Source organism: Mytilus californianus, unplaced genomic scaffold (genome assembly GCF_021869535.1).
Source record: "Mytilus californianus isolate M0D057914Y unplaced genomic scaffold, xbMytCali1.0.p SCAF_2, whole genome shotgun sequence".
In the NCBI taxonomy this organism is placed as follows: Eukaryota; Metazoa; Mollusca; class Bivalvia; order Mytilida; family Mytilidae; genus Mytilus; species Mytilus californianus.
In genome coordinates this window covers 128877095-128903691 of record NW_026262668.1, presented here as the reverse complement: position 1 = coordinate 128903691, position 26597 = coordinate 128877095, and the positions used below count along the sequence as shown (strand labels likewise).

General features: G+C 31.8%; 1 protein-coding gene across 2 annotated transcripts in view; it reads left to right on the top strand.

Moving 5' to 3' along the window:
• The first annotated feature begins 547 nt into the window (after positions 1-547).
• LOC127730992 (telomere-associated protein RIF1-like) overlaps positions 548-26597 on the top strand; it is a 47015-nt gene continuing 20965 nt past the window's right edge. For both annotated transcript variants that reach the window (XM_052239697.1, XM_052239696.1), the window contains exons 1-22: positions 548-619; positions 2549-2662; positions 4436-4600; positions 5588-5732; positions 7720-7814; positions 8227-8410; positions 9158-9250; positions 11317-11452; positions 12076-12227; positions 14490-14559; positions 15059-15226; positions 16061-16165; positions 16925-17082; positions 18772-18855; positions 19613-19686; positions 20078-20258; positions 20649-20753; positions 21239-21388; positions 22133-22229; positions 23740-23876; positions 24524-24727; positions 25755-25957. In XM_052239697.1, coding sequence (XP_052095657.1) covers positions 2553-2662; positions 4436-4600; positions 5588-5732; positions 7720-7814; positions 8227-8410; positions 9158-9250; positions 11317-11452; positions 12076-12227; positions 14490-14559; positions 15059-15226; positions 16061-16165; positions 16925-17082; positions 18772-18855; positions 19613-19686; positions 20078-20258; positions 20649-20753; positions 21239-21388; positions 22133-22229; positions 23740-23876; positions 24524-24727; positions 25755-25957 — 2816 coding nt within the window. In that variant the 5' untranslated portion in view covers positions 548-619; positions 2549-2552. The remainder of the gene's footprint in view (positions 620-2548; positions 2663-4435; positions 4601-5587; positions 5733-7719; positions 7815-8226; positions 8411-9157; positions 9251-11316; positions 11453-12075; positions 12228-14489; positions 14560-15058; positions 15227-16060; positions 16166-16924; positions 17083-18771; positions 18856-19612; positions 19687-20077; positions 20259-20648; positions 20754-21238; positions 21389-22132; positions 22230-23739; positions 23877-24523; positions 24728-25754; positions 25958-26597) is intronic.

Sequence of the window (26597 nt, the reverse complement as noted above, 5' to 3'; positions counted from 1 at the left end):
GAATTTTACTGGAACCAATTTAGTCCCATTTATTTACTTGTCTTGGTTAGTTTGCATTTTATTTGCAAAAACTTGAACTAAATAGGTACATTATATATTATAGTGAGTACTCACGGTAATTCATAATTATTAATAATTACTCAGTGTATTCCTGAATAGCAGCACCACGTTGTCATCAGCATAGTTATATCAGGAACATTTCAAACAAAATGAAAATAAGAAAAAAGAGAAATTCATGAAAACGAATGTTAATGGCCTTCTTGGTACATTTTTTATATCTTTGTACAACTTTATAAACTTGAAAATAAAAGGTCACTAAAACAAAACCTGTTTATGTCGTAGTGGGCACCAAATTTTGTTAGGTTAATAAAATTAAATAAACTCATCATAGAAAGATAATTTTTATGATTTCTGAAATTATTTTTACTTTTTGGAGCTCTTTAAACCTTCTTCCTGCGTAATATTAAACAGGTGTAAACATCTGACCGGAAATAGACATTCCGGTAACGGTACAACTTTTAGTTAAAATTTTAGACATCCTGGTCATGTTAGCCAATCAAATATCAACGAAATGTACATTTCCCGCGGACAACAGGACCATGAATACACATTGAAATAAGTATGTTGTTACTAAATTTAATTCAAGTTATTGCAAATAACAAAGAAAATCATGAAAAGAATAAACCACCACACCTGTTTAATTGCATTCCAAATTTGTATTATGCGTGGGAAACATCGTGTACATCGATAAAGTAGCCATTTCACAACGCGTGATTATAAGCTGCAATATAAAATAAGTATTATTGGCAAGTATGTCTACAGTAGTAAATCCAGTCTGTCAACATACAGGAAAATTTAGGTTTATCATAACCTGTGGGCAGGTTTTGTGTTTACACAAATATTTATTCCCCAGACCAACCTGTACAACTAATCCCTTGTGCCAAGTTATGGGATTCACAATCTTTTAATACACCTTATCGCTAATCCCGCTTGACCCGAGAATCAGTCCCGCTCGAACTTTTGACGTCATACAACAATCACTTTTCCATTGTGGCGTCAGATATTTTCTATTATGACGTCAAAATTTTACGGGAACTTGTGTGATGTCCAGTAATGGCGGACAAATAGCGATAAGGTGTATTGTTTCATTTTCCTGGAAAAAAAATTATTTCAGAAAGCTTATATCTTCTCGTCACAATGTCTAATGAGATTTTTCCTCAATTAAAGACTCAGTGTTCTCCCCAGGATTTTTTGTTAGCGCTGTGGTAAGCGCGTGATTTTTGACTATTCTCAGTAACTTTGTCGCGACGTGCAGTTTGTTTGTGATTATGTTTTTGTACAATATGCTGCGATGTTTGCTCTTGTAATGTTGTCCTGATGGAAGTTACCCATTTGTTTGTAAATGTTTTATGGTTTGAAAAAAGATGAAGAATCATTTTTATCTCAATTGTAAAGTCAGATAATCAAGTAAAAATAAGTACAGAAATAAATTTCATAAAGGGTCAACACCAGACTGGCAATGGGAAGATTTCTTAACAGGTGATGCTGTAGAACATGTAGGATGTGAAAGGCTCTGTCAACACTGTTCACTAAACTTGATAGAAAATGAACTGCATTTTGTTTTAGAGTGTCTTCCTCATAGCTCACAAAGATTATAATTCTTACAAAATTTATTTCAAAAGTTTCCAAATCTGAGAAACATAAATTTAGAAAATCATCTTTAAATGGATCGTTTTGTAACCCACTGGAGCAGTGTACTATCAATCTTGCAACATTTGACAGAAGTTTGACATTTTGGAACATTATGATTTCTCATCTCAATATTCTGTTTAATTCTTAAAATAGATGATAATCATTATAATGTTGATTTCTTTGTTTATTTTGATCTTTCAAAGACACCATTTTAAAAAATTTATTAAACTGGTCCCGCGATGTTACTTTATACAAGGCAAATAACATATTCAGAAATAGTAAACCAGACGATCACGTGATTGTCGTAATAATTTAGTGGGAAATTTTTCTTTTAAAAATCGGAAAAAAATATAGCGACGTGATTGATTTGGATAGCGCTGGGCTCAGTACAATAGAACAGCGGAAAATTCCGATAGCGCTGAATACCGCAGCGCTAAAACAGCCTGGGGAGAACACTGATAGTAATCATGGTCTTCTGTTGCTTGTGCTGCAGTCTTTGCCTGTTTGTCCAAAACACAATACTTAGAGACCCTTTAGGCTTTAACAGAAAGCTTGTATACTTACAAAATTGTTGGCTTAATGTGTCAGTATTGCAGTTGTTTTGGGAGGGAATGTTGCCCTGCCCTTTAAGTAGAAATTGTTGGTGCCCTACCCTTTTTCTGTTATATTTTATAGGGCCCTGTCATAATAATTAATCTGTACTGTGAATTTTTTGAGTGATTATGACCTGCTTTAGACATTAAAACTAAGATACAGTTGACCAAGAAGTTCCATTTTTCACTGTGTTGGTCTATAAATATTAAATCAACCATTTGTACACTATCCAAGATATATTTAAATTGAATTTAACTTTCAGAAAAATGGCCTCAACAAAGTCTGTAGATATAAATTTAGCTGCTGTTGTAGCAATATTAGAGCATGAGTCCAGCAGCCATGAAGACAAAGCTGATGCCTACAGTCAGGTGACAAAGTAAGTCTAAATCCAGAAGCCATCAACACATGGGACCTGTAACTATTTTATTCTCAATTTAAGTTATAGTTAACCAGCTTTGCTTCTGTGTAAGGGGCCTCAATGGCCGAGTGGTCTCAGTCCAACTACTGTATCACTAGCCTGTCAACAGGCCTGGGGTAATGGTAATTTGTAATTGTAATGCATTGTAATATTACATTTTTTTTATGTAATGCAAAGTAATTTGTAATGCACATTTTCTGCATTACAATTACATGTAATGTAATGATTACTTTAGTTAAAAATCAATGTAATGCCTCCATTACTGTACATTACTTGTCATTACAAATTGGTAAAATACATAAAATTGAAGAATATAGTAAAATAAAAATAAAGTATTAACAAAACAAAAGAAAATATCGAATAACATTATTGTCACAGTTAATTACTGTATTAAATCATTATAGATAGTTTGCACTTCAAAAATCTTCTAAAAATAATTATTAAACAAAACTATATAGATGAATGGACAAAATATGAAGATGAAATTTTCATAATTCTATACACACCTTACATGTATTTCAATGAAAGATTGAATATGTCAATCAACATTTTTACACCAAACTGTGGTTGTTATTTTACCTAATTAATATCAAAATATTTTTATTGCAATCAAATCTTCTCAACTTATGTTTGTCCTCACAGAGCCCTTAGGCATATAACAAGATAATCCTTTATTTGCATATTTATTATATCCCTTTGAAATCCCTTTATGATGTCTTAATGATTAAGTAATCAATGTTAGAAACATAATTATATGATAATTTATTTATTTTTTCAAGCATTTGAAGTCTGTGTCACTAACACTGTATATATATGTACATATACCTCGGTAATATTTATCAATTTCTTATAAAAATCTGTTTTTTAAATGTTATTGAAAAAGTAATGTGTAATGTAATGCATTACATGTGAGAAAAATGTAATTGTAATTGTAATGGAAGAATCACAAAGTAATTGTAATGTAATGCATTACATTTCAATGTAATGGCCCCAGGCCTGCCTGTCAAAACAGGTTGTGAGTTCGAATCCCGCAGGTGGCAGGTACGTTCGACTCCAGTCTTTATTGACTAGGATTGTCAGGTTCCCTACTGAAGGTCTATTGTTCTCTTTGGGCACTCTGGCTTCCTTCATCCAGAGGTCGACTTAACAAAATTTAAAAGTATGGCCAATAGGGCCTGTTAGAGCGTAAATTTACTGGCCCAACTCAAATAAAGTTTACCCTAATAATACTATCTAAGTGAAAATATAGTCAAATGTAATGGCCAATGGGGCCAGTAGTCTTTATGTTCAACTAGCCCTATCAAAATTCTACTAGCCTTGGGCCAGCGGGCCAGTGCTTAAGTTGACCCCTGTCAGAATCATCAATAAAAATGACTGCCACAAAATTGCCAATAGTGCTAAAAGTGGCATTAAACACTAATTAATCAATCAATAGCTTCTGTATTATGACAAAATAAGTTGAAATCAAACGGATGGCTGCTGTTAATTGATAAAAGTAAAATGTTAGATAAACAAATCTTTACCAATATTCAAGAGCATTACAATATTTAATTATGTCCTTGGCCTCAATATTAAAATTTGTTTTATTTTTTTCTGTTTTTGTTGATTTTTGAACCTCTTTATTACTTGACTACATACATTTTACACATAATGCTGAGTCTTCAGCACATGATTTATTTTCAAGCTACAACAAAATGTACAATGTATTAAGTTATTCTTCTGTTTTTACAGGCACATGAAAGACGATGATTTGTCATTGTTTGACCTTGACCTGTCTAAACATGGAAAACTGGTGGTAACCATGGCAATAAGAGATATTTTGGATAGTCATCCCAAAGTTAGCCATGGTGCTCTACATGTGTTAGGTTTTTGTCTTCATGACAAAGACATAGTAAGGTAAGAAATGAATTCAGAACTCATTCATGGCCGTAGTATATTTATGTTTATAGAATAGAATGACATCACAAGTTCAGTTTTGGGAAAATTCTCTTACTGTCTTCGTAGTGATCATGTATATTTTTGAAGGCATTTTTTCGATACTTGTTACTTATTGCGTATGTATGATGGTACTCTGGCTATAGTTGAATTATATTCACAGCATGTTAAACTTCTAAGCAGTATGGAAGTGGCCAGGAAAGAAGCATAACAGATTATTTTCTGTGATCCTTCCCCTTCAGAAGGACACCTGAATGACTTCCCAACAATACTAATTATTACCTGAATAATGATTCGCTTGGAGTTTGATAAACAAAGGATTTAATGATACTATAATAATCCTTAGATATACTATGCTATTTTTTTCTGTTATGGGGAAATATTACAAAGTGCAATTAACAAGTTAAAAGCAAAACCTTTTCTGGATATCTAACTGTTTATGAGACTGATCCTTAACAAAATCTAGCAATTTATTCAGATTCTGGAAAAGTTACAAGTATTAATCTAAGCAAACACACTTTAAATTTATAGTTTCATCAGTATAAAAAAAAATGTGCACATTAAAATTCTATCCCATTTGGGATATTAATGTAATACCTTAAATAGGTTAGTATATCCCATTCTTGGATGCTTGGTCCCAAGCTGTCTTGTGTTGAAAATTTGGTAAAATCAGCGAAATTCAATTCTAATTGTAAAACTGAACAGAACACTGAAAATACTGTAAAGAGTATACTTTTGTATATATTTTCAGTGTCAGTATGCATTATTTTGGCAACAGTTCTAAAACTTCCTTATATCACGTTAATTGCATTATGGAGCTAAAGTATCTAAACAAATTTATAATTACCTTCTTAATAAACCAACATATACATTTACATATGTTCTTTCAAACACCAGATAGTTATAATAATATATTTAGGAATGTTTCTATCTTGAAAATTATTTCAGGTCATTAGGATACCCACTTCAAACAAAATGCTTGATTGCCATTGAAAAATGTATTGGAAAATTTTGTGAAGATAAAATAGCATGTACTAGAGCATTGTGGTGTATTGGAAACCAAGTTCTAAGTGATTTTATTGTCAAATCAGAGGTGAGTCAAACTTGTACTCTAGAACTATGGTTTGTAGGAAATCAAGTTCTCAATTAATGTGGTGTAAAAGGAATCACGCTGCTCCTATTTCTCAAATCTGTCATGTTTTACATGTATGTAACTTGTATAAAATGTTTAACACTCAGATATATCACACTTCCATTTGATTTTGTTTTTAAATAATTTTTGACCTGGTGTTCCTGAGTTGTAGGATTTTAATTGTTAAAAAAATTGGCTTTGTATTCGCCTTTTTACATGTTTTTACATAAATTATAAATATTGTGTTTACTGTTTTCCATTTTAAAGTGAATGTATTTCTGCCTTGTTCCCTGTGGCATAGTTGTCTGGACTTTTTTTAATTTAATTTTTCTTGTATATGAGGGTATAATTTGGCATGAAAAGGACCTTATTATACAAACCCAGTTTGATTTTGACAGTGGGCATTTTACTGTTTAAGAATTATGCTGTGGGCAAGGGTATCTGTGATCACTAGATCACTTAAATCTAGATTAAGAAATGAATTTATCAACATCCATGTCAATAATTCAAGTAAATTCTCTGGAATTAAATATTTTCCAGCAGATCCTTGATGAATCTATTTAGTATACTTTACAAGTTGAAGGTGAAAAGTGTTGATTCTTGGTTTTGTTTTAATTTTTACAAGTTTTTAAAACATATGATGGGAGGATTGAAATCAGCAAAACTACTAAGATGGTGATTCACATAACACTTAATTCTACAGTTTCTTTGTACTTAATTTTAGAATATCATCACTTTTAAGCAAAATACATATAATGCATAATGTCTACTTCAATAGAACTGCCCCTGTTGTTTAGTGATAGCATGTTTTCATAGGAATGAGTTGTCATGTGTTTCCTCCTTGGCCAGGTTAAACCAAACACTATTAAATTTGTACTAGCTACTTCTCTCCTAAGCACCCAACATATAGAAGTAAGCCTTGAGTCAGAATAATGTGTCTGTTTTGGGGGATAGGACTAATTGCAGACTATTTCCTTGTGACCTATCATGTATTGATCGCAATTCCCATACTTCAATATTGATTCCTCAGTACAGGGGGTATTGTACATTGCTTATTCGGTGATTTTTAATTAACAGTGGTGGGCACGGCATGATGCATTGATCAATATTGACCTGTCTTGTCGGACAGCTGTTGAGCACGAAACCATGCAACAAAATATTTCTAAATATTTTAGTACGGGCATCCCATGAACTTTGTCAGTTTCAAAACGAAAAACGGTAGGAAGAGCGTATTGAGGCTCGAATTCATCCCAAAAAACGCCAAATACGACCGGGAAAAGCAGAAAAGAACATTTATAGTGTCATGGACAGAAAGATTCCCCTGTTCAAGGTCGGCTGTTGCTGATGTTAAACAGGAGACAATGTTTTGTGAATATTGTCGTTATTTTCCTGATCACGCTAATAAAGTCTGTTTTGTATGTGGGAAAAACAAATATACGAATTGAACCGCTGGTTTCACATGACAGTACTAATAAACATGTTTTCTGTGCGGGAAAATATTGAACAACCCATAGTACAACAGAAATCCAAAAAGATGTCTTAAGATCCTTGTTATAATTAATAAAACAAACATTTATTTGATTTATTTTATTAAATACAGTGTATAATGCTGCCTTCAAAATCAGGGACACACACTTTTTATTATGCAGCAAACTCTGAATTTGTAAGGTATACTCGGGCTAGCAGGTCAGTTTTGATGGGATAGCAGTTGATTCAAAAGGGCTAGTGAAATCCTGCTACCAATAAGTCCTTGGCTAGTGAGCTGTAACAAAATTGTTTAACTCCTGCATGTTCTTGTCTGGAATATGCATGTAATTATATATTTGCCAATTGGTATTAAACAGTCATCAATCAATCACTTTGTCAGGAGTAACAGCAAAAGACCATTTGCTTCCAGTCCTTGGTCTTTTTACACCTTCATAGTATAGACTTTTATTATAATTTACAGTTGACCAAGTTGATTAAAGCTATTGGTAAGGTCTGGAACAGATGGATCAGTAAATCTGCTACAGTTGAAAATGAAGCTTCTAAGGCTGTTATAAGGTACAGTATTTTAGAGTTAAACTGATTAGTCAATATTCATGTGAATGTTATTGATTAAGGTTTTTCAGGATTCAATTATAATAGTTAATTTTTTAGCCAGAATACTTGAAATAATTTTAAATGTTTTCACAAAAGAGCAGTCATGCATTTATTTTGATAAAATTTTGAAATCAAATGAAAACAATCAGCACTAGACAAATTTTTGATATTTTAGAAAATCACGTAAATGAAAATGGAAATAAGAAAAGGCAGGTCCATTGAGCAATCACAGCCTTCTTTAATTATTTGCTACTACTTAGCAGAAATTTTATGGGAATCAACTTTTTAATTTTTAATTTTTTTTTTTTTTTTAATTTTGATTTTATTATTAGAAATAAGAACCAACATTTTAACAGAAGGTCATATATTTCAGGCTATATCAACAAGACCCAGAAGGCATGAAAGAGAATTTTGGAGACTGGGGAAAGTCAACATTATTATCATTGGTTCATCTGGTTCCTCAAATTGGATCTCAACTTTTATCTATAGCAAGGGAAGTCTTTACAAAGGACAATGTCATTTTGTGGTCGAAACCAGTTTTGGATGAATATAAAATGGTATGTTAACACAAAAATTTTAGTTAAATGTGTCTTATATTCAATTACTGTAAATTATTGCAATAGTTGATCAATGACAAACATTTGATTTTTATTATTACAATTTATGTATTGTAAATTATTGCAATAGTTGATCAATAGCAAACATTTGATTTTTATTATTACAATTTATGTACTGTAAATTATTGCAATAGTTGATCAATGACAAACATTTGATTTTTATTATTACAATTTATGGAAATGATTTTTATTATTACAATTTATGGAAATGATTTTGATTATTACAATTTATGGAAATGCTGCATACAAATAATTAATTATGATATAACTTATGACAAAAAAATCTGATTGAATGGATATTTAGTTATGTAGTTTGTAGGAGACATCATCAAAATTGGAAGCACTTCACATTTTTTATTGGCTACCTGGCAAAGAGGGCTGGTGTACTTGATGTCTGTCATTTCATTTGACCAATTAGAACCTGTCTTTGAAAGGATCTTTATGGGAAAATATGTTAAGATACCAATTTTCCCTTTCCTGGATTGTTCAATTGACTGTGTCAAACATATGTATAGATACCAGGTGAGCAATGCAGAATTTGAGCCTATAATTTATTAAGAGAATACATAGATCAACGGTCTGATTATAGGCACAGATAAAGAAGACGCTTGTGATAGATTATAACAACTTGAAAATCAAATTTAAAGTAGACAATATTAACCCGCCCAAACATGTTATTTATTTTAGGCTATTGGACCAGAGTTAAAGAAAATGATGAGTGAGAAACAGGAAGTTCATGCTTTAAGATTATGGTCATTGTATGTGCATGTTCTGGGGAAAGTAAGTTGATATGGTTATACTGGATAAGTAGCCCAATGAATTATACCTTTATTGTAGAAATTTGTAATAGTTCAATTTTTTTGTTTACACAGAATGTATGTTTATTTATAGAATAATAATGCTAGAACCTAGAATTCTAATATAAAAAAATGAATGACCAAACAACACATTAGTTCATGAATTATCACTTGTTCGTTCACATGTTGATTTTTTAAATTTCACTTCAACAATAGTTTAATACAAATTGTTATGGTTTTACTGTAAACAAAAAAAAAACAAAAAAACTACAGATTTTAAAGCAGATTTGATCTGAAATGTTTTAAACATTTCTGTATGAAGATTTTTTCTGGCATGATGAAGTTTTTACAAATCCTAGAAAAGCCTTCAAATCTGACACAAACTGTTTCACTTTTTAAAAAGAGCTAAGTTTTAGTTAGTTTTATGGTTTTTTTTTCAGACATTACAGGTAACAGGATACAATATAGAATTAATTTTATTTTTTAACATTCAACAGTCATTTTGGACTATTTTGCTTGTCTTCACATAAATGCAGTAAATAAATCAGTTATAAAATTCATGTTACAAAGTTTAAAATGATTTTGACTGTTCACATCTATGTTCCCCGATATTCATGGAATGCTGTCTCACTGGCAATCATACCACATCTTATTTTATTTTGAGGATGAAAGTAGCATGAGTTCTTTAAAGGGCTAAACATCCAAACTGGTGCTAATCACATATTTGACTTAAACATGAAGATCAAATGAATAGGCTTCCTAATTTTTAAAAATTTGATTGCTAAAGTGGCATTATGTTAAAGACAATTCTTGTCTACAACAAAGTCACAGAGACTTGGGTATTATTTAAGAGATAATAATGGATCAACCAGTGTATATATCTTTATATTGTATCCCTTTTTTCTCATAAGTTTTGTCATCTAACCCTGACCTCATTGTTATGCTTCGTTAGTTATTTTTTTTAAAGTTTTGTTTAGCTTTCTAGATAAGGATCCTTGCAACTATGCATGACAAATCAACAACATTTAAATGTGCATGAGGTCAATAATATATTTGATATTCGATTTATTGAATGATTTGTATTTCTTGCCTTTTCCTGGCTTTCATTCTCAAGTTTTCAGGTTTATGGAATGTGTAACTCGGAGCAAGTTAAAGAAATGTTACCAGTGATTTTTTTTTCTTATTATTTCATTTAGAATTAATTTCAGGTTTTCTTTTTTACTTTGTTGATAAAAAGCATTTTGTTGGAATGATTTCAAGTTCTTATACTGTTTAAAGACATTCCTAAGGCCGAGAAAAAAAAAATCTGTGTTTCCGGTAACCCGACCGACCCTGTTTTTTAGCCCCGACCCTAATTTTTTTATTGGATCTTCAAAAAAAAAGGTATCAACCGACCCTGTTTTTGACACAGGCTTCTGTTAATCGACATAATTATTTATCTAACTTGCTTCTACTGGCACAGAAAGCCAGTAAAACATTTTATTTATGTCAAAAGGTATTCCAAATAGGTTAAAATCCAAGAAATTTGCACAGCAGGTGCTTCAAAAACATTGCAAATGGCCGCACTTCCGGTATTTGAAACTAATTATGGACCCGGACTTGGAAAAACTATGATAATTTTCCGGATTTCGTTTACAATGTCAAAAAAAAAAAAAGTCCGACCTACCGACCCTATTTTCAAAATGATGTTACCGGAAACACAGATTATTTTTTTTAGGCCTAAGTAATTTTCATATTTAATTTAATGCGGTAAATTGAAAATTGAGGCCTTATTGAATACTAGCAGCTTATATAGTATATATACTAACAGTTAATACATCGATAGGGTTAGCAAGTTTTTCTATGTTTTGAATTTTAGATAAACAGGAAGTATTGCATTATCTATATTTCCTATTTTTACAATTAAATTTAATTACTAATGAAAGGAAATATTTCTGAATACTTTTTTTAAAAATTTACACAGCCTGATATGAGTGGTAAAGCTTTATATTGAGAGTGTATTAATGCAAAATTGAATTTATTTAATATTTCTATTTTTCTTCTTTTCAGGAATTACATAATGGCAATTTTATCAACCAGATGTTACCATTAGTAGAGGAAGGATTTAAAAGTATAAATGCAGAAGTAAAGATTGAAGCTTTCAGAGCATGGAAACAGTTAATCCTTAATTTCTCTACTGACATCAGTATGTACATTTACAGAAACAAATAACACTTTATTTCTCCACTAACATTCTAAATTTTCAGAAAAAAGGACAAATCACTTCTCTACTGACATTATAAATTTCCAGAAACAAATAACACTTCATTTTTCAACTCGCATAAGTTTCCAGAAAAAAATTCTTCAATTATATGTGCCTATTTACATCTCCAGAAACAGATAATAAAATTTCCACTGAAATATGTAAATTTCAAGAAGTTGCTAAATTTTTTCCTGTCACAGATGACAAACTTATTTTATTCAATAATTATCAGGCTTAGTAAGAACCTACTATATGATGTATGATTATGCATATGAAAGTGCTATTTGATGCTTGGCTTTAAGCAGTGAGTAACTGATCCATATCCCCTATTAACTAAAAGCTTTGTAGTTTGTACAGGGTTTAAATTGAATGATATCTTTGGATGTAGTAACTGTTTTTATACATCCACTTAACCATATTGATGTATCCTGTAAAACAACAGATTTCCTTATTCTCACATTTGAAGCAAAAGGTTATTGTCTATTTCACATATACTTTAAATTTCTTATATAACACACATACATATGCCAATTTCAAGAATTCAAACTTGATATTTATTTCTACAGGCATTTTGTCAGATTCTAAACGTATAAAGTTGATAATGCAAGTTTTCAAGTTTAACAATGCTAAAACTGAGCCAGTGGCAGTGGAAAAGTTTAAAATATGGTGGTTCTTCATAACCAAGCTGGGTAGCAAAGCTGCAGTTTATTTTGACCAGGTATATATTGTTCATTTACAAAATTTTCATCCGTCTTTGTATTGATTTTTAAGTTGGTCAGTCAATGTCCAAGCATTGATCAAAAACTTTATTAATCTACAAATACAAATATTAAAAATGAATGCTAGTAAAACCAATTTAAGGATCATTCCAGTTCTGGTAAAAGCATTTGATTTTGACAACTTTAATCATTATAATGAAATTGTAAAAATATGATTTATCTGTCCATCAAATCACAATAAAGAAATTAAAGATAAATTGGTTAATGCTAAAATATTGGTCATTAACACTTACCATGCTGAATTGTTTTCAGAAAAAGTCTAATTTTCGTTTATTTGCTAAAATATGCAAATGATATGCAAATGAGCTTTATCCTGCTGCTGAAGCATATTAATTTCTTTAAATCTAAGGTAGGGGATCACGGGGCTGGGTGGTTGGGGTGAGGAGGTGGGGGTGGGTGGGCGGAAATTTGCCCCAAAGTTGGTCATCAGGTGCAAAAAGCATCATTTTTGACGATTTTTCGTCCTATTTCTTGACCACAAAGACCAAGGGATGCTGATATAGGTATCCAGCTGTAGTCTGCATGTACAGTGGACCCCAGTAAACACATTAACCCCAACAGTTCTTAGGTTGGAGTGAAACTGATCTGGGAACACCAGTCTAAAGAAGGTCATTTGGACAAAAAATACGGAATTTCACGATTTTTTCCAATTTTGGACTTCAACTGGACCTGAAACCGGAAGTAGTCGTTTCCTCTGCGTATTTCAATAATAATTATGATCAGTAGATATGTGCCTGCGGGTTTACACTATTTTTGAAAGTTTTAGGCTTCTGAACTTCCTGTGTAAGACACAGAAGGGAAGCCCACCCCTCCAGAAAAAACAGTTTTATCCGATTTCAATTTTCCAAGTTTGTATTTGAGCTCAAAATGCAACTTAAACATGAGAAACATGACAATAGATAGCCTCAGGTTGAGGGAACATGCATCAATTTCGAAATAAGTATCATAAAGTTGACCTCTAAAAGTATGGAGAGCCATTGGAGACAAATAACGGTGGTTTGGGTCATCCCGTCATATGACGGGCTCAGCATGGTAAGGGTTAAAGATTACAAAGAAATGGTTGGTTTTATGCCTAGAGAAAAAATACATCTGCAGGTTGCTAAGTCAACTTTTCTGATGCCCCACCATCCATAGAATTTTTAGCTTATTCTGAAAGTAAAATATGTTCTAGATATTTTAGTCTTAGGTGCATGTTTTTTTTTTTTATTAGTTGTTATTGGCTTTGAACTAGCTGTCAGTAACAGTGATTACCCTCAGATCTGTACTTAGTGTCTTTTTGTTGTGGGGATGTACAAGTAACCTGCCAAGTCCACTCTGTGTTTTTGTTACTTGTTTTTCTGCTTTGTATCAATCTGATGAGTTGAGCCCTTTTCAACTGATTTTTATAGTTTGTTCATATGTTGTACTGCTACACCACTGTCCCAGGTTATGGGAGGGTTTGGCGCCTGCTAATATGTTTAACCCCGCCATATTCTGTATGTGCCTGTCCCAAGTCAGGAGCCTGTTATTCAGTGGATGTCATTTGTTGCTTTATATCATATTTGTTTTTTCGTTCATTATTTTGTAAATAAATCAGGCCGTTAGTTTTCTCGTTTGAATCGTTTTACATTTCGTGGCCTTTTATAGCTGACTATGCGGTACGGGTTTTACTCATTGTTGAAGGCCATATGGTGACCTATAGTTGTTAATTTTTGTCTCATTTGGTCTCTTGTGGAGAGTTGTCTCATTAGCAATCATACCACATCTCCTTATTTTCATATCTAGAACCAACCATAGAAATGTATATTCAAGCAACTTTATAGCACAGGTCCAGTATGTAAAATCTGACAAATGCTTAACGGCAATCATCATACGATATAAAAATAAGAAGATGTGGTAGAATTGCCAATGAGACAACTCTCTATCAGAAATCAAATCATTTTGAAGATAACAACTATATTCAACATAAACAAAACCCATACATCATAGCAACCTATTAAAGGCCCTGGAATGACAATTATAAAACAATTTATGTACAAAATAAACCTGTTTGTTTTTAAAGATTGTGCTGCAATCTCAGTGGAAGTTAGTTAGTTGTAGTTTCCATGTATTTTATTGAATGCTACATTTATAAAACATGCATTACCCATTTATGCTACAAATTGATAAAACCAGTGAGTCCGCATTTTTTCAGAGTAAATTAATGATTGTACTATATTTAGGTTTGTTTGCCCTTGCTGAATTTCTGTCTTGGAGGATCAGTAAAGACCAGCACCTCAACTGGAACTCCTCGTAAGTAATAAAGAATGGTGTTATATAGTCAGTCTCATAAGTAAGATAAAAGTTTAATTATATAAAACCCATTTATAAGTAATAAAGAGGCGAGTACTATTGTTACTTTTATTTGTTAAGAAAACCATACCATAGCAGATTACATGTTTGCCAAAAAACACGATGCTAGTACCAAAAGAATGTTGATCATTTTTTGGTAAACTTCAGCTATATCTGGCAAACTTTATCTATATATTTTGCAAACTTGGGCTATATTTAGCTTATGTTTACTTTTAAGTAAACTTTGGTTATATTCAGTGAACTTTAAGTATGTTTCGCAAACTTTAATATTAAAATAAAAAATATATGAACAGAATTTATAAACATATGTTGATATTTAACATATTTATATATTAAACTTCTGCTCAATAAAATCTTAAAGATTCAGTAACGGTTTCACTGTATGTAATTTTCAATGGTATTCCGTAGAATGATATGAAATGTACTTTATTGTTGACAGGTATGCAGACTGGTATAAGTCCAATGACACCACATCTAAACCTACCTAGTTCTAGTAGTGGATTACCTGTGTTTGATAAGCTACAGAGAAATGCATGGGAAGTTATAGGTCATTTCTTTGGAGACTTTCCTTCAGATCTAGGTGGTTCATCTGTTAAATATCAACTAGGTAAGACGAACAGAATTGTAATTCATTAAGTTTGCTAAACTTGCCTGATGGCACAGAAAGGAATATCATGATAATGACAAAATGGAAAAAGAATAACCTGATAGAGAGATGATAGACTGTTTCAGTTTGTACTTACCACTAAATAATGATTGACAAAAATAAAAATTCCTGATAGTGAATTTTGAATAAGCGCTTTTGTTTTTTACATAAAAAAAAAATGAAAATAGGAATTATAACATTACTTTCCACAATCATTGAGGGGGCGTCGGTGGCCGAGTGGTCTAAGTAAATCTATTGCATCACTAGCCTGTCATCACTGAGGTTGGGAGTTCAAACCCTGCGCAGGGTAGGTGGACTCGACTTTAATCTTAATTGACTGTGATTGTCAGTTTTCCTACAGAAGGTTGTGGTCCTCTCTCTTGTCACTATGGCTTCCTCCACCAATAAAAACTGACTGCTATGAAATAGCACAATAGTGCTGAAAGTGGTATAAAACATCAATCAATCAATCCAGAATTATTGTTAAGGGAAAGGCATTTCTAATCAAATTTGATATGAAGTAAGTTAAGCATAACCATTTTTTGGGTAGAAGTTGTTAAGAAATACTCCTGATTGGGGGATGGATGGGGTTGGACAAAAAGTGCCAGCCCTAATTGTAAAATAAAAAGTCAATCTTCCCCTATTCCTTAAAACTTAAAAGGTTTTATGCATTTTTTAACGAAATATATATGACTAATATTCTTTGACAAAATTTATATCACTTCAATGTATAAACAAATCTGTGAGTTTATTATGAAATACATTTATAAGTTTAAAATTTGTGTTATTTTTCAGAATCTCCAAAAGTAGAATTTCTAACAGGACCACCATCTTTCCTTAAACATTCACTACCACTAATCACAGCTACTATAGATATATTAAAGTTTGAATTTACCACAGGTCAGTATATTATTATGTTTAAAAATTTGATGCGAAAGGGCTAGGCATTGAGTAAATTGTGATGCATATCCAATTAAAAAAAACTATTGAAACATTAAATGTGTTTTATTGGTTTTCCTATATTGTAAGGTTGCTGTCTTATTGACATATATCACATATCTATTTAAATTCATACCCATTACGGACAAATATTGAAGTATGTTCCATTACCTTACAAGGACATTGAACTTTATACTAAACATATGTCTTAGAGCTGTATTTTAATGGTCAATTACCCCTTTAGATGCATAAGTTATTATTAAAGCCGACTGTGCGAGGGCTTTATAGCCAGTCAAGGTAGTAAATAACCCCCATCATCATATTATTAGGGCCCCGCCGAATGGCGGACGCCCTATAGTGATCAGTCTGTCCGTCTGTAACAAATTGTGTCTGCTCTATATCTTGAGAACCGTTATGGTTTCAAAGTTTATACTTGACATGTATATAAACCAACACCAGAGGGTGTGTCATAATTTATATACAACTTCCTAGGTCAAAGGTCAAGGTCAAAAACTTTGGTTTCAGTTGACAACCCCATGTCCAATGATAAAGATACAATTTTTTTACCACACCTTTTTCACAGCGGGCCCACAGAGATGATATCTAGTTAAACATGTTAAAGACACCTCTTAGTCTCTTCCAAGGAACATAAGAAGTTTAAATAGAATTTTAGCAATGATAATCTTATAACTTTTTGTTTAATTGTTTGATTCTTTACAGAGGCAGTGTTACATCATATTTGGTTTGCATTGATAGCACATATTAAGAATGTCCTTGACAGTGGAATCACGTCTGATGTTAAAGAAATGTTTTCCTTCTTCTTGACACAGTTCCAAACTTTAGTGTTGAGTCAGGCTTTACACCTTCCAAAAATCTGGGTGAGTAATCACTTAGTCAAACTACTCAACTACCAGAAATCTGGGTGAGTAATCACTTTAATAGTTAAACTACTCAACTACCAGAAATCTTGGTAGGTAATCACTTTAATTGTTAAACTACTCAACTACCAGAAATCTGGGGGAGTTTTCAATTTAATAGTCAAATTACTAGACTACTAGAAATCTTGGTGAGTGGTCACATAGTCAAATTACTCAACTACCAGAAATCTTGGTAAGTTATCACGTGGTCAAACTATACGACCACTAAAAGTTTCATTGAGTTATTGATAATTAAGCTATTCATCAACTGAAAAATGTTGTGTTCGTTACCAAGGATCCGGAAATTTTTTCACACAATTTCGGTCATTTTTAGATGATTGAAAAGTTGGTGCCCCTTTTCAAATAATTTTGTCGTCATCAATGTCGATGTCAAACTAGATTCATACTGGGAACATATAAAATACATGTTCCTGATTCATAGCATCAACAAACTTGAATTACTGTTTCATCGCATTTACTACAAGTAAATTTCTTACCATTTTTCTAAAAACCTTCAAGAATAGTTTAGGGAATGCAACAGTTTAAAATAGAAATGATTTTAATGACTCAAAATGGTCAATTTCTCAGACATTGCTACCGTTTCTTTTGATTTGACAAAATTAAAACCGGAAGTTTACGATAATATTAAAGTACGGAAAATTCCGGATTCATTTCCGGGATTCGTTTTGTTTTTATCAAATTGACAGGAAATCACCGGCTTCTTTTTATTTTATTACCTGTAAAAGTGTTTGAATATAACAGTTAATAGTTGCATTCGTTTACTTTAGCATGAAATCAATTTGCATTTTACGATTAAATATTTAATTTGCTGAAGACAACTTCACGCATGCGTATTACATAGTAAATAAAGCACATGTGTTACTCGTGAAAAAAATACTTTTTCTGCTTAGATAAAATTAAGGTTTAATTTTAAATCAGAATTGATGATTATCTTTGCTGAAAAGTAATTAAATAATGAATACACTTGTCAGGGAATTTTGATTTCATTAAGATATCATTCTGAGCTTGTGGTCAATGTCAGGTGTGAATTAAAAACTCAGGTAAAAAGTAATAAGTGGTCATTAGCCAATGTTTCCCGGAGGCATTGATATAGTTACAAATGTATTAGGAGGGCCCTCAGGATTATCAAACTATACTGGAGTGGCAGTTTTATTACAGGAAAGGGATTATAAACAAAAACAAGTGATCACAAGTGCAAAATGGCGATTAAGAAATCCGATTTCAAACATTGAGTCAATGAAATGACCGAAATTATTTCTGTTAAAAAATGAAATTTGTCCTAAATACCAATTACTCATTTAGGACAAATACTTTCAGTTTAGGACATGACTGGCAAATATGACCGTTTCCGGACCCTTGTTCGTTTCTACATAGTTTTATACTAAATACGAGGTGAAAGAAAATTAGGTGCATTATCAAGACTAGCTATAAAAAAATTGTGATGATTTTGAGAGAGTAATAACATTTATAACATACAGTTGTTTAACTATGACAATTCCTTTCATAAGCTGTTGTATATTTTATTATGTAGTATGTGTTATTTTTATGTTATTACCTATTAATAATTAGTTGTGAATATATCTAAATATTTAGTGGTACATATTAAATGCAATGTTTTATTTTTATTAGACAATGTTTGACGCTGTTTGTTGTTTACCCAGGAAATCCTTGTCATCTACAGCTTACAATATCAGTAATGGTGAGAAAATACATGTAAGTGCTATTTATTAAAGGGAAGGAAATACAAAGCTGTTTAAAGAGTCATCCTACTTTTTTTACTTGAAAGAACATTTGACATTTATTTCTCAGTTTACAATAAATTGGAAGTTCACAACAGACAGTCTTCTTTAGAATCTTAAACAGATCTTTATTACTTCTGTGACAGCTGTGGCAGTTTAGAATCTTAAACCGATTATTACTTCTTCTGTGTCAGCTGTGTCAGTTTAGTCTTAAACCGATCAGTATTACTTCTGTTGCAGCTGTGGCAGTTTAGAATCTTAAACCGATCATTATTACTTCTGTGACAGATGTGTCAGTTTAGAATCTTAAACTGATCATTATTACTTCTGTTGCAGCTGTGGCAGTCAAGTCAGTCAGTACTTAGCATAGTATAATCATCAAGATAAGGCTGCTGTTACTCTGTCAGAACACTAACATTGATGTATTCAGATTAGATTTGCATTAAAATATTATTGTAAATTGTACAGTGAAACAATTGAAGCAAAAAAGTTATAAATGAAAAGATTTTAAGATGATAACCAAACTTACATTGTGCAGCAGATTCGATCAAGATATTATACATGGCTGGTATAATTGATTTGTTATATCTCTTAGAATAGAATCAAATTTCACAAATAAATGTCAATCATAATACTCCTTGGTTGTTTTCTTGTTTTGAAAATTTAGATGATTTGCCATGGATTTGTCAATAAAGAGAGATGTATTAACAGGAATTCACTGTATATTTCAGGGAAGTCCTGCATTGTTTTTGATGGAACTTTTATTGACTCCATCTGTTTTGTCCAGATCACAGAGAAGTGAAAAGTAAGTAGAAAATTAGAATACTACAGATGATTCTATGAATTAATAGACAAAATTAACTGTTGCTTACCAATAATCATCTTAATTTTTCAATACCTTTTTCTTTTTTTTTAATTTCAAAACAAAATTTAAAGCTTTTTAACTAACATGCGATATTCGTTGAATTATGGTGATTTCAAAAATGTTGCTCTTATTGAAATTGCAGTTCTCTTTTGTCATCTTTGAATATTCAATAACCCAGAAATATAAATCCTATATTGTGGAGAAACTTTTTAAAAGATAATAGAAAAACCAAATCTCACCTATAAGATTATTTAATATTATGATAACAGGCCTTTGAAGCTATTGTAACTGTAATATTAGGTAATTTATGTTAATATATTTATATATTAAGGTATATGACCATATTCAGTAATTTGACATCTGTTGGTTTGGAGAATGGAACTGGTTACCTAGAGTTCTGTCAGTCAGTTTTAGAGCTATTGGGTAGGAACAGAGAATTCATCAAGGAACCAGATTGTATTTGGAGACTATGGAGTAGACTAGCTAACTGCTTACATGATCAGATAACAAAAGTATGTTGTTTATTCAACTTTTTTCTGTCACTAAATAATTAAACAGAAAAGAATGTTTTTGGTTTACAGTAAGGTAACCACTCCCAAGTTTTATCTATTTGATATATATGGGAGTATAATAAGTGAGCAATAGCTGAAAGTACATCTTGTGGACTGTAAAGACTGTCTAGATGTTTAGACTTTGTTTGTTAGCTGTCTCATTAATGGTTACCCATATCATTTTATATATATGATAAAATATTTGATATTTGTGACAGATATCACATTAAAGCATGATTGAAATCTTTGTAACAAATTTCAAATTTTAAAATCATATGAATCAGATTTTATTTCATATATGTGTATTAATTTATTGTGTTAGTTTATGTTGACATGTTATTGTATTTTTAGACCAATGAAATAAACCAAGGAGATTCATTAGAACACAACTTTAATTGTATGTACAACATGTTGACTTTCCCTGTCAAATATAAGATGACACATGCTGTGGAAGCAGTAAGTATTATTGTAAACAAACTTATTTCCATGGTTACTTTATTTTGCCTTTAGCCCTCAAAAGCAGATTTTGTGACTATATAAGTTGACGTCGTTTTTATGACATTTTTTTATGTATTTGTTTAGGAAAATATTCAAGTCTGACATTTTTGTGACGATTAATATTTGGGTATTTTTTCTACTCACAAAAATAAATATGTCAGGCCATGATCTTGCCGGGAATATGACGATTTAAGTCATCAAAACAATTTTTGAAAATCACTAAAACTCGCCAGCCGACTGACTTCATAGGGAAGTCAAATCGCTATCAAAATAAATTCTTTCTCTTTATCTTATTGTTAATATGGGGTTGGCATATATCTTCATTTAATGGCCTACATTCATTCACAAGAATGTCAATTATAAGAAAAAAATGTTCATTTTAAGAGGGTTGTAAAACACACTAATATTGTATTGAAAGGTTAACTGTACACTTTTGTTTTCAGCCAACATACAAGACGATGGTTAAGACCTGGACAGAGTTATATAGCACATTGTCACGTCTCTCAGCACTAGTGACCACAGCTGAATCTAATGTTTGTTGTGAAGAGTTGTGTCATATAATACTCAAAGACATTGCAAAGGATTGTTTATTAGTAAGGCAAAACTTATTACATTTTTCTGTCTTTTGAATGAGGCAATATATTTCATGATTTTATGTTCACATTTTGCAAAATTTTAAAATTAAATATTTATAGAATCTTAATTTTCTTTAAACTAAAATTAATTTTTGATTTAGAAATACCTGTGACTCTGCTATAGCACAACTACAGTCAAGTCAAAATTTTCCGGAAACAACATAAAATAATGGCTAGATGATATATATAGTAAATTGTTAAATAAATAAGTCTTATTGATATATATTTGTTTATTTCATTGTTGATAATGTTTAGCTGTAATTAAAACTACTGATAATTTGATATAATGATGCTTACCAGAAAACAACCCTGGATTTCTGGTATTTACAAACAGGGACTCTTCACTGGAATGCTGGACTAGTGAAGAACATTAGCGGAAGTGAAATTTGTTGTTGTTTCATCATATACTTAATGCTTAAATATGTTTTTTTCCAAATCATCCATAGAATTTTATATGCAAGTGAAATCAAAAGACCACCAAATAATCTGATCTGGAACAGCCCAGAGAACATTTTGTAGGTACCAAACAATTGTCAAAGAAAAAAAAGTTTTGTACCTCAAGTAATTGCACAAAGCTTTTATCTGAAAAAAAAAATCATGGTAGTAATGCAAGTTTTACTGTGTATTATAGTCTTAAAACTATGTCAGAAAAAGTCTTATCATTTAAATAAAAGAAAAATGATATCCCATTTCCAATTTCAGAATTTGAATGGTTTAGATTTTGTAGCACAAGGATGTTTGGCCATGATAAACTGTATGGACTTTGGTTCTGTTGGTACTGTTGGAAACTTCAATATAGGTATATTTTCATGAATACATATAAATACAAATATGTATTTCAGTTTGCTTCAAAAAAGTATAAGGGTATAACTGTGGTGTCATCATCCATATGCATGACTGTGTAACTATGGTGTCATCATCCATATGCATGACTGTATAACTGTGGTGTCATCATCCATATGCAGGACTGTATAACTGTGGTGTCATCATCCATATGCAGGACTGTATAACTGTGGTGTCATCATCCATATGCATGACTGTATAACTGTGGTGTCATCATCCATATGCATGACTGTATAACTGTGGTGTCATCATCCATATGCAGGACTGTATAACTGTGGTGTCATCATCCATATGCATGACTGTCTAACTGTGGCGTCATCATCCATATGTATGACTGTATAACTGTGGTGTCATCATCCATATGCATGTCTGTATAACTGGTGTCATCATCCATATGCATGACTGTATAACTGTGGTGTCATCATCCATATGCATGACTGTATAACTGTGCGTATGCATGACTGTATAACTGGTGTCATCATCCATATGCATGACTGTATAACTGGTGTCATCATCCATATGCATGACTGTATAACTGTGGTGTCATCATCCATATGCATGACTGTATAACTGGTGTCATCATCCATATGAATAACTGTATAAATGTGGTGTCATCATCCATATGCATGACTGTATAAATGTGGTGTCATCATCCATATGCAGGACTGTATAACTGTGGTGTCATCATCCATATGCATGACTGTATAACTGTGGCGTCATCATTCATATGCATGACTGTATAACTGTGGTGTCATCATCCATATGCATGACTGTATAACTGTGGCGTCATCATCCATGTGTATGACTGTATAAATGTGGTGTCATCATTCATATGCATGACTGTATAACTGTGGCGTCATCATTCATATGCATGACTGTATAACTGTGGTGTCATCATCCATATGCATGACTGTATAACTGTGGCGTCATCATCCATATGTATGACTGTATAAATGTGGTGTCATCATTCATATGCATGACTGTATAACTGTGGTGTCATCATCCATATGCATGACTAGAGCCAAGGAGATTGTTCTTTGATTGTTGTGAAATACTTTTACATATTTTGTTATTGTATGAAAGATGATATTAATCAATGTTTTCTAGATAATAAATTGATGTTTTCTAGCTGAAGTTTAAAATACCCAAGCACTTTGGCAGACTCTAAAAAATTGTTTTGGTCCTTTCATTGCATTTAACATTGACTATTTTATGATCAATTTAATTTATTTTTGATGAATTAAAGTTCTTCTATTTATTGAAATATGGTTTTTTTTATGATTTATTAAAATATTTTGTAATTAGTTAGTACAGTTTGTGAATTCCTAGTTTTGATTTGTGTACATGTTTTCAAAAGTTATGCTAACACCTGCAGTTGAAAGACATATAATTGAAATATATTCATTGTGCAAATCATAAAATTGGCCATTTCAGAATGTTATATTCTCTCTAATAACTAATTTTAGGTGGTATAAGTCCAGCTAAATGGGCTAAGAAGAAACAGAAACCTTTAGAAAATTTACAATCATTTGTTGATCTGCTGTGTCATTTGAGTGTTGTCTTCACTGAGTTAACAGAAGACTTCATGTCTAGTCCACAAAAGGTATTTAAATCTAAAGTTTTTGCTGTGTCATTTGAGTGTTGTCTTCACTGAGTTAACAGAAGACTTCATGTCTAGTCCACAAAAGGTAGTCAAATCTTAAGTTTTTGTATTTTCATTTTACTCTCATCCCAAAATTAGCACACACAAAAATTCTTCAATAAGATACCCACAAAAGTGGATTTAAGCAATTATAGGTCATTGTAAAACCTTTATCAATGAACAAAATCTATATAGTCTGCTATAAAAGGCCTCAATAATGCGAAACAATTGAAAAGAAAAAAAAGCCTGATTTATGACAATAATAAACAAAAAACAGATATAAACAACAACAACCAATGACAACCACTGAATTACAGGCTCCTGATAGTTGATAGTAGTAATTAAAATTATGGCAATTAGAAGTATTAAAGAAAATCAGATGACATTCATGTATATACTATGAGTAGAGATTAATTTTACTCGTAAGATTTATATATATTACATTTATACCCAAATTTTAATCTTTAATCCAAAGTTTATGAAAATTAACATAGGCCAAATTTTAGTCGGTATTAGTATGAAGTTGGTTATGTATGAATAAAAACTATAGTTATTTATCTAAGTCACACTTTAAACTTTAAATTATGCTTTTTTTTATATGCTTTCAGTTGAGATCTCTAACAAGAAAAATTGATGGTGGATCCCCAAATCTAACCAGTATACTATCAACTGTCTTTGAAACAATAATAATATTGTATGCTCATATAACTTCATCAACATTTTTGGTCAAACTTCTAGAGAAGACAGCCAATACCATATCAGGTCTCTACAAATTATCTAGTGGATGGTCTGGTGTACCATTCATTAAAAAGGTCAGTAGATTCAAAGTTTTGTGCAAGGACACTTAGAAATACAACAAGTTTGAACGTTTCGTTAATGGATAATTTTCAATTTTTAGCATATAAAACAAAACCTACAAATATCATCAGAAGTGTGAATATATTTTACGAACAAATTACACTCAGTTATCCCCTTTGAAATGTTCAAGCACTGCTATCTTAAAAGATAATACATGATGAAATCATATTAAGGGATTGTTATTTTTATGCCCTGCCTACGATAGTAGAGAGGCGTTATGTTTTATGGTCTCTGCATCTAAAATTCCATACTGTCCAGTACATTATCAGGTTAAAGTTTGCGGTCACGGTAGCTTACCATGAAATTGTAGTAGCATTAACTTGAAACTAAAAACACATTTACATCATGATGAGAACTTTAAATATTATATGCCAAATTACAGTTATAAAGCCTCACTGAAAAAGGACAATGTTGATGCAAGCAGGGCATGATGTCCTATTGATCTCTAATCTTGTTCAATGCATATTTCAATTCATACAATATATTGCTGAAGGCAGAAGCAGGTCTAGTAACCACTTTCGTCAAAGTTTTCTCTGCTCCCATTGAAATGTTTGATTTAATATTGGTCTGCAGCTTGATAATGTTGAGTTGTAGTGAGTAAGCAATTTTTACATTTGCTGTGTAGCCACTTCCTGGTTGCCAATAGTTCAAAAAATTTCAACACTCATTGTACAAGGAAATTTTATGTCAAAGATGTCTTGCCATCTTTGAAAAGGATGTCAGTTATGCTCCAGTATACATATAACTTCAATCATACAGCGATACAGGTCCAGACCCAATATTGGTCTTCTTTCATGTTGGAAAGGAGGAGGTAAGATCAGAGCCATTAGTTGGTCCCTAAAATTGTAAAAGTAGTAAAATTACTCAAGCCTTTCAAAATACAATTAATCTTATTAATAAACAGGTTATTATTAATCTGGACACTTTAATGCAGAAAGGTCACCTGTGATGCATCTGATAGATTTTTGGGTTTGATTTCAGACTGAGAAAATGACCGAGACTATATGTAATAGTGTACAGAAACAGTACAATGGACAACTGGACTCCGACTTTCTCAAGATCATGTCACCTTTCGTAGAGGCCACATTATCTCATCCTAGACGTAGCATTAGTGTCATCACTCAAAACTTTTGGACCAATACATTTAGTACAGGACCACCATTGGACTATCCAGAAAGTCTCAGGTATATAACATTTAGTGTCATCTCTAAAAACCATGGACCAATACATTTAGTACAGGACCACCTCTAGACTATCCAGAAAGTCTCAGGTATATAACATTTAGTGTCATCTCTAAAAACCATGGACCAATACATTTAGTACAGGACCACCTCTAGAGTATCCAGAAAGTCTCAGGTATATAACATTGGTGTAATCTCTCAAAACCATGGACCAATACATTTAGTACAGGACCACCTCTAGACTATCCAGAAAGTCTCAGGTATATAACATTTAGTGTCATCTCTAAAAACCATGGACCAATACATTTAGTACAGGACCACCTCTAGAGTATCCAGAAAGTCTCAGGTATATAACATTGGTGTAATCTCTCAAAACCATGGACCAATACATTTAGTACAGGACCAGCACTAAACTTCCCAGATAATATCAGGTATAAAGTGTCAGTTACCAAAATGTCTTGACTAATGTATTATGGACTAATATATATATTTAGATTTCCACAAGTTATCTAAGCATTATAGTGTCAAGACTTAAAATATGTGGACCAATGCATTTAGAATAGGTCCAGCACTAGACTGTTTCTAGTGTTAACATAAAATATTTTCTTTATGGACACATATAGTTTTATTTTCTGAGCTCATT